The sequence below is a fragment of the Citrus clementina genome, unplaced genomic scaffold (assembly GCF_000493195.1).
Source record: "Citrus clementina cultivar Clemenules unplaced genomic scaffold, Citrus_clementina_v1.0 scaffold_1, whole genome shotgun sequence".
NCBI lineage: Eukaryota > Viridiplantae > Streptophyta > Magnoliopsida > Sapindales > Rutaceae > Citrus > Citrus x clementina.
In genome coordinates this window covers 27,160,871-27,171,040 of record NW_006263303.1, presented here as the reverse complement: position 1 = coordinate 27,171,040, position 10,170 = coordinate 27,160,871, and the positions used below count along the sequence as shown (strand labels likewise).

The window sequence follows — 10,170 nt, the reverse complement described above, 5'->3', positions numbered from 1 at the left end:
AAATTGAAAAAATAATATACAAGCGGATAATTTGTCTCCGAGTAAAAAAGTGTATATACAAACACAACAATTCCACGATGAAAACTAAAAGCACGGTAGCAAATCCCTCCGACCTCATTCTCTCTCTAAATCTGGCTTCATTCCTTGACCAAACCACAATGAAGAAAGAGAAAAACTCTGTACGAAGCAAGTGGAAGCTTTTTAGAGGACGACTGTGCGGCGTTTGCCCCACGCCTCTCTCTGAAATATTTTTATCCAATAACAACAATAATAATAATAATAATAAACAATAGTACTGAAATAAACATTTAATTTTCTTCACTCAGAGGAAAAAATAGAAAAACCTCGATGGTCGTGCGAGCTCTCTCTCACCCTTCACAGTCATCCCTCTCTCTCTCTCTCTCAATCTTTCTCTCTTCTTCTACCTCTATAATTGTGTCTTCATAACTCGCTATTTCCCCTTCATCTTTCAAAGACAGCACAAAATTTTCTCTCTTTCTTTCCTTCCACTATTTCCAAAGAAACAAACACCCCTCCTCTTTTTCTCTCCCCTCTCGCTTTCTTATTTCACACTCACCGATACAGCACAAAGCAAAATGAATAATAATAATAATAATAATATGAACGTCAACCTAAGCAGCAGCAGCAGCAGCAGCAACAGTATCAATATGGATCATTCCGCTTGGCTTGGCTTCTCTCTTTCCAATAACAACTTGCAAACTTCCTCCACTTCTGATCCTGAATCCTCTCACATCTGCCTCTTTGAAGCCTTCACCACCGCCGCCACTGCCACCACCGCCTCAGGTATGTAGAAAAGCGCCTAAACCTTCTCTTAATCTAGCTAGCTGGGACGACCCCACTTATTTGATTGTTTGGCTTCTGTTATTAACTACAACAACAGGTAGTACTATTAATTTAGCAAGAGGAGGAGGAGGAGAAGCAACTGGGATAGCAAGTGCAACAGACTTATCTATATTCACGGGCAGCCCTAAACTTGAAGATTTTCTTGGGGGTTCATGCACCGCTACGCCACCGCAGCCGCCACAAGTGCAACTAGGTCATCATCATCTTTCCAGTGCAACGACTGCTCATGATATTTATGACTCCGAGCTCAAAACAATAGCCGCTAGCTTCCTTCGCGGCTTTGCCACCGAACAAACAGACATCCACCATCAGCAGCAGCAGCAGCAGCAGCACCTAAAACACCACCACCACCAACAACAACTAGTGCCGCTTGTTGCACAGCCCGCGCCTAAGAAAACAGTTGATACTTTCGGCCAACGCACCTCTATTTACCGAGGGGTCACTAGGTATATATAAAATAAATCATCTTGAAAGACAAATAATTATTAACAAGTAAAATTAGTTATTTTCTTTCTTATTTATTTATTTTTTTGGCTGCTTTGATGATGAAGACATAGATGGACGGGGAGGTATGAAGCTCACTTGTGGGATAACAGCTGCAGAAGAGAAGGCCAAAGTAGAAAAGGAAGACAAGGTAACTACAGTCCTATTTTTCTTTTTCTTTTTTTTTAAATAAAAAAAAAATTGTTCTAGGGTTTTTTTTTCCTTCAAAATTTTCTAACGTGCGCCGCGGCCGCGTAAGTTTTGTAAATGGGTCCACGCTGAGATCTGGGTGGGAGGTGTCTGACTCTGAGGCTCTGTTAAATATGGTCCTTGAAAGAGGGTGGTCAGAGCGTGATCGGAATAAATGAAGATGGAGGAAGAAAAAAAAAAGTTAAATGAAAAAGAATGTAAAAATTAAACGGTGCAAATCTCAAGAGCTGACAATGTATTTAATTTGAAGGGCTTAGATCTTGTCGTTTTGAACACTGTTGGCGCATTAGATTTTGCATTTATGAATAGGTGAATTGAATGGTGAATATTAAATGATAATAATAATAATTTTTTTTTTTTTTTTGGTTTTGGGGTTTTGAAGATTCTAATGTGCTTTTGTTGCTTCTTTATGTGGCATATAAATATATGTACATGACGAATGATTGCTGCTATGGATGGATATGCAAAATATCATCATCATTATTATTTTCCAGTTTATTTGGGTAAGTTCTTTCTTTCGAATATTAACTTTTATAGATAACTACCAGCTAGTACTTGCAAGTATTATTAATATCATCATCATCATCATCATCATCATTCATCATTCATCATTCATCATTTTGTTTTCACTGGAACATGGAAATTATTCTTGTTCTTTCTTGCATGAACGCATCTTGTCAAGCTCACATACTTCAGATTTGACTCTAGATTTTGGGTCACTGTGACAAATCATTAATTATTATTATCACTACTATTTTCTCTAGTCATTGGATACTCATTTTGCTAATCTCTTTTTCTTATTTTTTAATTTGTTGTAGGTGGCTATGATAAAGAAGAGAAAGCAGCTAGAGCTTACGATCTTGCAGCTCTCAAATACTGGGGTCCGACCACTACTACAAATTTTCCGGTGAGTCCTCAATTTTCTCACACCATGAGTGTTTTTATTATTTTTTTAGCTGGAATTTTCTTTTAGTTTATCAAATGTTTTACTCAGAAATATTATTAATTTGCTTTTTGAAGGTTTCCAACTATGAGAAAGAACTAGAAGATATGAAGAACATGACTAGACAAGAATTTGTTGCTTCCCTTCGAAGGTATATTAACCATTTTCACTCTCTACATTTAATTTTAGGTTCTGGGTTTTCTGAATTGGGTCATTGTGCCAGGACAAAGTTATTAAATTCATGCAGGGTAATTAATTTCTCAATCTTGTAGGAAAAGTAGCGGTTTCTCTAGGGGAGCTTCTATTTACAGAGGAGTAACAAGGTTTGTTACTTTTAACTTTCAACATCTTAAATAATAATAATAATTGTATTAGTAGTAGAAATAATAATAATAATAATAATGTGGTAGCATATTCTAAATATTTACTGTATTTTACTGTAGGCACCATCAACATGGTCGTTGGCAAGCAAGAATCGGACGAGTTGCTGGAAACAAGGATCTCTACCTTGGCACATTCAGTGAGTTTCTAACCTTTATTTCCACTATTTTTGCTAACGTATTTAGTTACTGGTTTTGTTTCTTGATTATAATCATGTGTGATACATAATTTTTTGAAAATAGGCACACAGGAAGAAGCAGCTGAGGCATATGACATTGCTGCAATCAAATTCCGAGGCCTAAATGCAGTAACCAACTTTGACATGAGTCGTTACGACGTAAAAAGCATTGCCAACAGCAACCTTCCCATCGGAGGAATCACCGGCAAGTCCAAGAACTCATCTGAATCAGTTTCCGATTGTAAGAGCCTGGATGGAGGAAGCCGGTCGGACGATCGGGATATATCATCTGCATCATCTCATCTGGCTGCCTTTGCATCATCTCATCCTGCTACCTCAACACTAAGCTTTGCATTACCCATCAAACAAGACCCATCGGCAGATTACTGGTCTAACCTCCTTGGATACCAAAATAACACTACTGCCACTCCTCTAACCAATGCCAAGTGCCTAAGCATAGCACCAACTTATCTTCAGAGTCCCACATCGTCACCATCTTTCAACGTGGACTTCGCTGCAAATCCATCATCAGCAGTCAATGAAAGCAGTAATAATGGGTTATTCAATGTTGGTAACTATCTTCAGCAACAGCAGCAGCAGGGTGGCGTTACTAATAGTACGACCACCACAACAACTAGTGCCCATACAGGTTCTTCAAATATCCCATTTGCCACACCCATTGGCTTGAATAGTAACAGTTATGAAAGCTGGATTTCACCATCTTTGCATTCTTTCCAGACTGCGAAGCCAAGTCTCTCAGTGTTTCAGACACCAATTTTTGGCATGGAATGAGATCACTAGTGTATGATGAGAATCTGTGCAAAATAGATGGGCACAAGTTTGCTTTTTTTATTTTTTTTTTTATTTTGGGCGGATTACTGAAAATAGTTATGATCATCAAGTGGGACTGACAAGAAATTCGAAGTAGCTGTAGCTGACTGTACTAACTCGAGTTCTTTTGTTATGGTGATGCTTTTTCCATCTTTTTTTTTTCTTTTGCTTTTTCTTTATTTACTGACAGCGATCGATTTACAAGGGTACGTACGTGTAGATGGAAAAGACTCTCTTTTGTAATCTTCTCATCGTCGGTATCAATATTATCCATTTTCAAAGTTCACATTTTCTGCTGCGTGTTTTTCATCTTCTTTACATAATATATTTCTTCAAAATATGAATTTCTTGACTAGTCAATGTCGCTCTCTAGCCCCCCCCCCCACAAAAATAAAAGAAAGAAAAAGAAATCGAGGTCATGATAATCACTTTCAGTAGTTGCTGAAGCAAGCGACTTTCACTAGTTAGATATTTCCATTTATGAAAAATATTATTCTTCTTCTTCGAATATTTGCTTCCCTGGCTGGATCCCAATGAAAAGTTGGGACATATTTGTTAGTAAATCTTGTTTAGTTAGTAGTGATGATATATTAATGAGTGTTATTATTTTCTCATTAAAACTATCAATGTACCGTAACTCTGGTTGTATCCTCTTCGTTCGGCTGTTCAATGGGGTGTCCATTTCCCTGTAGTGGAAATTAACAGTTCCGTTATTTTCATGTGATAAGTTATTGTGATGTGGATGCTGCGTACTTTGCTGACTTTGACTTTTGGAGCGTTTAAAATGATCTGAAGACAAATAACTTTTATTGTGAACGAAAAAGATTGGGATTGCCAATTGTAACACTCTTTTCTTCAATTTTCTTTGGTGTCGATTTGTGTGGTTGGTGCTTTGAAATTTCGAGGTGCCGAGTTCTCAAGTGAGTGATTAAGCGGGTGATAGCACACTCTTCTTCCTAGTACGGGGAAATGGTAGAGAGAAAGAAGGCTAAAGGTTATGCCTAGCCGACCGAGAGGAAAGCGAGTGGGCCGCTTATTTATTTTATTATTTTTCATCCCGGGGAGTTATGTCGGACCAGCTCCGTCGACCTTCATTGGTAACTGGTAGAGAGAAAGAAGGCTAAAAGTTATGCCAAGTATACGAAGAAGAAATCACCAACTGCGACTTAGAACCTAATAGGGTTCTTATTTTCTTTGTTAAGCGAATAGGTCTTACTTACTTTTTTTTTTTTTGACGTAGATTTTTGAATTACGGTTAATAGACTTTGAAATTATGTTATAACCGTGACGATTTAGACAAAAAAAAAAGCACTATAGATTTTAAAGCTATGTTCAATCGTTCCTTAATTATACTACAATCGAAACTTAGATAGAATGTGCTATAATTGGTTAAGCTCAAAGTGTTTTGTCATTGCTGTATTGTTTGTTTACAGCTAAAAAGCATTTTCTTCGTCGTAAAATCTTTTTTTTTCTTTTTTTTAAGCGTGCAATAACGCATAGACGCGTGAATTATTATTATTAGGCTATAGTTATGTTGAATTAGATTTACGGTGAAGCATGAATCTCTACCGCACACACAAAGTAATAAATAATAAAAAAATATTAAAACTTTAATGATATAATTATGAAAAATATTCTATTTTAAAACAACTCTAATATAACCAAACCCTTATTATTATTATTATTATTATTATTATTATTATTATTATTATTATTTAGAATATACTGTCATGCATATATGCAGATTCCTTTATAAAAATTAAAATTTAAACGCGCAACAAAACAAAAATTGAACTTGTGGGTTGAACTGAGTTAAAACATCTGTCGTCTAACACAAAAAGGCAGTCTAAACTCTTGATTAACAGAGGGCCACTGCCCCCTTGACCTAAAAAAAGTGAGGGAACCAAAAGTGAAGTAGATATATCAAACTTTAATAACGTAATGATGTGCAATGGGACAAAGAACAAAACCACACACTTATTATTGTTGTTTTAATTTTAGCCTTTTGTAGCTAGCTCTCAGATTCAATTGGAAAAAAATTTGTGTCTTTTCTTGTCTCTTCTGTCTCCAACTTCCTTTCGGCGCTCATTAGCACCACTTTTGCCTTCAATTTTGACCGCTTCTTTGACTGTTTTTATTTATTTCTATTAGTGAAGTAATTTAAGTTTTGCTCTAATTAAGCAGCTGAGGCCTGAGAGATGAAATGAGATCACGTGGGCATCTTGGGAGATCATTGGCTTAAGTTATATCTTTTGCTAACTTGGAAAATTATCTACTCATAAAGTTATGATGTTTCCAAATAATATAATCACATTCATTATAGTTAAGTCGATAGCTAAATGTCAAAATGGAATTATGTTTGTATATACAAGTTAGCAGCAGCAATTAGAATAGAAAGCAGTTTTTTCTTCTTTTTTTTTGTTTTCACTTTTGGGTTGAAATTAGCAGGATATTGAAAAGAGAAACGAGTTTTGCGTTCTAAACGCATGAATGAGCTTTCTGCAAAGTGATATATGCTTGTAGCATTGCACTTAATCACGAAGTAAATAAGAATGATTGATGGAAATATGAACACCACCTTTTCTTTTGATTTATTGATTTACAAATGCGCCCTGTGATTATTACAGTAGATCAAAGTAAAGGGCAATTATACCAATAAAGTGTTTGCTCCATTGTCAATGGAGTCCCCTTAAGTAGCTTGATTGGGTTTGCTCCCCAGTTCGAGTCGCAAGGAAGTCGTTTTTGTTGGGAGAATCTGTGTCTCTCGGTTCGAGTGGGAACTTCTAGTCTGAGTTGTGGTACAGGCTTAAAGGTGCCTCCCACAGTTGGAGCCCTCCCCAAGATACCTCGTGTTCAAAAAAAAAAAGAAAAAAGTAAAGGGCAATTATTTGAACTTCATTCTATCGTCTATGTTCTTCTTCTTCCCCTACACCCCCCCCCCCCCCAAACAAAAAAAAATCAGATTCTTATCCGTTGTAGACATTTGTATTTTTTTTTTTTAATACACGGATTGGAATTAGTTATTTGATACTAATTATAGAAGAAAAGAAAATGTCGAACTTTAATACACTAAATGCTACGTTAGATTTTGTTTTTTCTTATGCTTAAATTCATATTTTGCGGGATGCATAAGTTCATTTTCGATAATATTTTTCATACTCAATAACATGCATGTTGTTTTCCCCCAAACACATGTATTTATTGAAAAGCTGAAGTTCATTAAGTTTAATTGTTCATTGATGTTGCCATCGTACGTGACGTTATTTTCTTCATGAAATTAATGCATTGCAACATTATTTTTCTGCTGGTAATTAAGTCGTGCCATGTGTACTCCAATTTATGATAAAATTATTGAAAGACTACCAAAATGTTTACACCTAATACTCTAATTAGATTTTATCTTTCTAAACAAAATCAGAGGCACATGCCATCTCTTGAAAAGGCAACGTTTAAAAATTGCAGCTAAGTATTAGTCAAATGCAATACTGCAAAAAGATCATCTCTTTTTGGCCCTTTTCTTTATCCCCGACTTTAATTAAAAACTAGTGGGGGAAACCCTGGCTAGCTAGCTTTTCTTTTTATTCTTTTTTTGGAGTTTAGTCTCAATCCTTGTTTCGCTTTTGTTTTGCATGTCGGCCACCCACACCACGTACTACACTCGTTAACTTTTATTATTATGTTGTTTTGACCAAGGACCCTATTGCTATAGCTTCTAATTACGTTACGGGGAAAATTCCCCAATACCCCTTTTGTTTTGCAACATTAAATAATTTTCTCATCACGTTTAATTTAAGACTTATAAGAGCTCCCCTGATTTTATAATATTAGACAGTTTAATACACCTTTTAATTTAGAGGATAGATGAATCTTTTTATTTTTTATTTTTTGCAAACTAATTGTAATGAAGAGACTTTAACATTAGTTTGAAGTAAAAAGAAAAAAAATGACAATTCTGGTGGGTTTTAAAAGATGAGGGGAAGAATGAATAATTTTGACAAACAGTAGATGAGTTTCCGCCAATTTCCCTTAAGTTATGTCATTATCTCGGCAACCAAACTTTCTGTTCCTTTACGTTATTAAAATCATCTAAGGGATTAGATTAGGGTTTGTGCCTTCTTGAATGAGAACAAGAAATCGTGAATCAGGGACGTTATACATTATATTATAATTTATAATTACTTTGGGTTATATGGCTGTGATTATAATAATCACCTAGTTAATTATGAGGCCGCACGTGCTCGGCCACTCGGGTTAATAGTCCGCTAAGCGTGCGGTTTGATTGGTTTGACTGTGATTAATCAAGAGCTTAATTCCTTAATTTGGAAGTACTGGCATTATGTTGAGATGTAATTGATTGTGTATGCACTTCAATAATGCTAGTGGAAGTGAAAGGAGTTTGATTTGATGACATATGCACGTTGGAGATTCCTCAGCTACTAGCTGTAGTTGAATTTCTGTGACATGATTACAGGTTAAGTTAAATGACTTTTTATGGCTGAATCAATTATGTAGGATGGGATTGTAGAGAATGTTTGGACCAAATTCAAACCAAAAGTAGGAGAGAGAGTTTGAATGAATAACAGTTCGCAAATAAAGATACCGACATTGATGGCTTCACTACACAACTGGTTTTGTAATAAATTTAAAAATAAAGGCATTGTGTTAAAGCTTGTGATATAGTTGCATGGACTTGGTTGAAACACGGTGAATTTTATTTATGTTTTCCCCCATTTGTTAAGATAGAAATAGTACATATGAGTTGGAATTCTCCAGCAATTCATCTTGTGTTTGAGTGTAAATTTCTCAAAATAAGAATTGTATCAAAACAAAAGACATAAAGTAATGTTTGCTTTAATCAAGTATGAAATGCAAATTCCAAAAGAAGAATTTTGAATTTAATTTTTGAGCAATGAATGGGAACATAATTCCTATTACATTTTTTTATCATTTTTATTTATTTATTCTTTTTTTTAATACTGATTACACATCGGACTACTGTATTATACAAATATTTATAATTGCTATTACAATAGATCATTACATTGATATTTACAATCAAATATATAACTTGGGACTTACGTTATTACATAAAATTTTATGAAGTATATGCCCAGACAAATAACTCTCACAGACGAGGGATGTTTATGCTCCACTCGCATTTCACAAATGAGAAAGAATTATAAAGTAACTCCTCACAATCATACTTAATTGAGGGAGGTTGAGTTTATGGGAACTCGAACCACTGCCCTCATAGTCATGCTTAACTTTGAGGATAGTGGTTCACAACTCGACCAAAGGCCAAGCAGTGTTTCCCATTTTAACTTGAAACAAAAGCAAACGAAAAAAATAATAAAATCAATCTGCTCTAGACTTCTTTTTCTTTTTAAATTTTGTCTGATATTTTTCTGCATTGTTTCGAGAAGTAAAAATCTGAAGAAAAGAGGGAGGAATTCCATCCCAAGTCCTTGAAGAAACGTGGGCTTTCCAAAAAATTACAAGCATACTATGCCCGAACCAAGACCCACGATCGAACAACAAATGTTGTTGGGCTTCTTGAGAAACTTCTAAGGAGGGCCCAAGCCTCTTTTCAAGGCCCACTTTTTGCCCTAACCATTAACCAATCTCAGTCGCCGCACGTTCATAAATCATAACTGTTGCTTGAAGTTGAAGAGGTCTTGTGCTGATGGATTAAGTGCTGGGACACCATGCTTTGGTAAATATGGTCTACCAAATTGATGCTACAAGGTCTGCAGCACTTTGCATGTTGCACTATTATTATTACTACTATTTATGAACCTGAGAATTCTCTTAGAGCACAAATAATCCGCACAATTATCGAGCGTCCAGTTGCTAATACACCCAACATTTATTCCATAATCCAACGTATTATGAGTTTCCTATTTGAAATCAAATCCATTCGATTCCAAGTGTCTCGTATCACTTAATAGCCAATGAAGTATTAGAGCCACCGTATGTTCATTAGTTTGGTCGCTGCCATCAGCAGGTTCTTCGTCTTCATTTAAGGGCAGGCTAAGCTGCCAAGCGAATCTGAAGCTAAGATATCAATTTATATTTGTGATTTAAAACATAAAACTTGCAATACATCTTATTTATAATGTTACAAATATTTGTTTTTTTTCACAAAATACAAACTCCAAATTCTTGGTGGTACGAAATTTTAGTTTAATTGAACGATTTAATGTCAATTAATTTCTAATATAAAAAATACCATGTTGGCTTTTTAGTAAGTAAAGCCCTTGATTGAGAAACTTGATTGGAA

At 35.3% G+C, this 10,170-nt stretch overlaps 1 protein-coding gene across 2 annotated transcripts; it reads left to right on the top strand.

Moving 5' to 3' along the window:
* Window positions 1-344: 344 nt before the first annotated feature.
* LOC18055633 (AP2-like ethylene-responsive transcription factor AIL5) lies at window positions 345-4,181 on the top strand. 2 transcript variants are annotated; one of them, XM_006453297.2, is made up of 9 exons: window positions 345-804; window positions 902-1,310; window positions 1,416-1,498; window positions 2,052-2,060; window positions 2,376-2,464; window positions 2,578-2,651; window positions 2,773-2,823; window positions 2,944-3,020; window positions 3,124-4,181. In XM_006453297.2, the coding sequence occupies exons 1-9, from the start codon at window positions 597-599 to the stop codon at window positions 3,849-3,851; spliced, it is 1,728 nt and encodes a 575-aa protein (XP_006453360.1). In that variant the 5' UTR covers window positions 345-596; the 3' UTR covers window positions 3,852-4,181. The 2 variants fall into 2 exon arrangements, with proteins under 2 accessions (XP_006453360.1, XP_024033781.1); XM_024178013.1 differs by lacking the exon at window positions 2,052-2,060.
* The last annotated feature ends 5,989 nt before the right edge of the window (window positions 4,182-10,170 follow it).

Bases quoted from the DNA above. Each gene is read 5' to 3' on its own strand.
- LOC18055633 (XM_006453297.2), top strand. From the start codon at position 597: ATGAATAATAATAATAATAATAATATGAACGTCAACCTAAGCAGCAGC. The intron at 1,311-1,415 runs GTATATATAAAA...TTGATGATGAAG, and splicing joins ATTTACCGAGGGGTCACTAG to ACATAGATGGACGGGGAGGT. The intron at 2,465-2,577 runs GTGAGTCCTCAA...TGCTTTTTGAAG, and splicing joins CCACTACTACAAATTTTCCG to GTTTCCAACTATGAGAAAGA.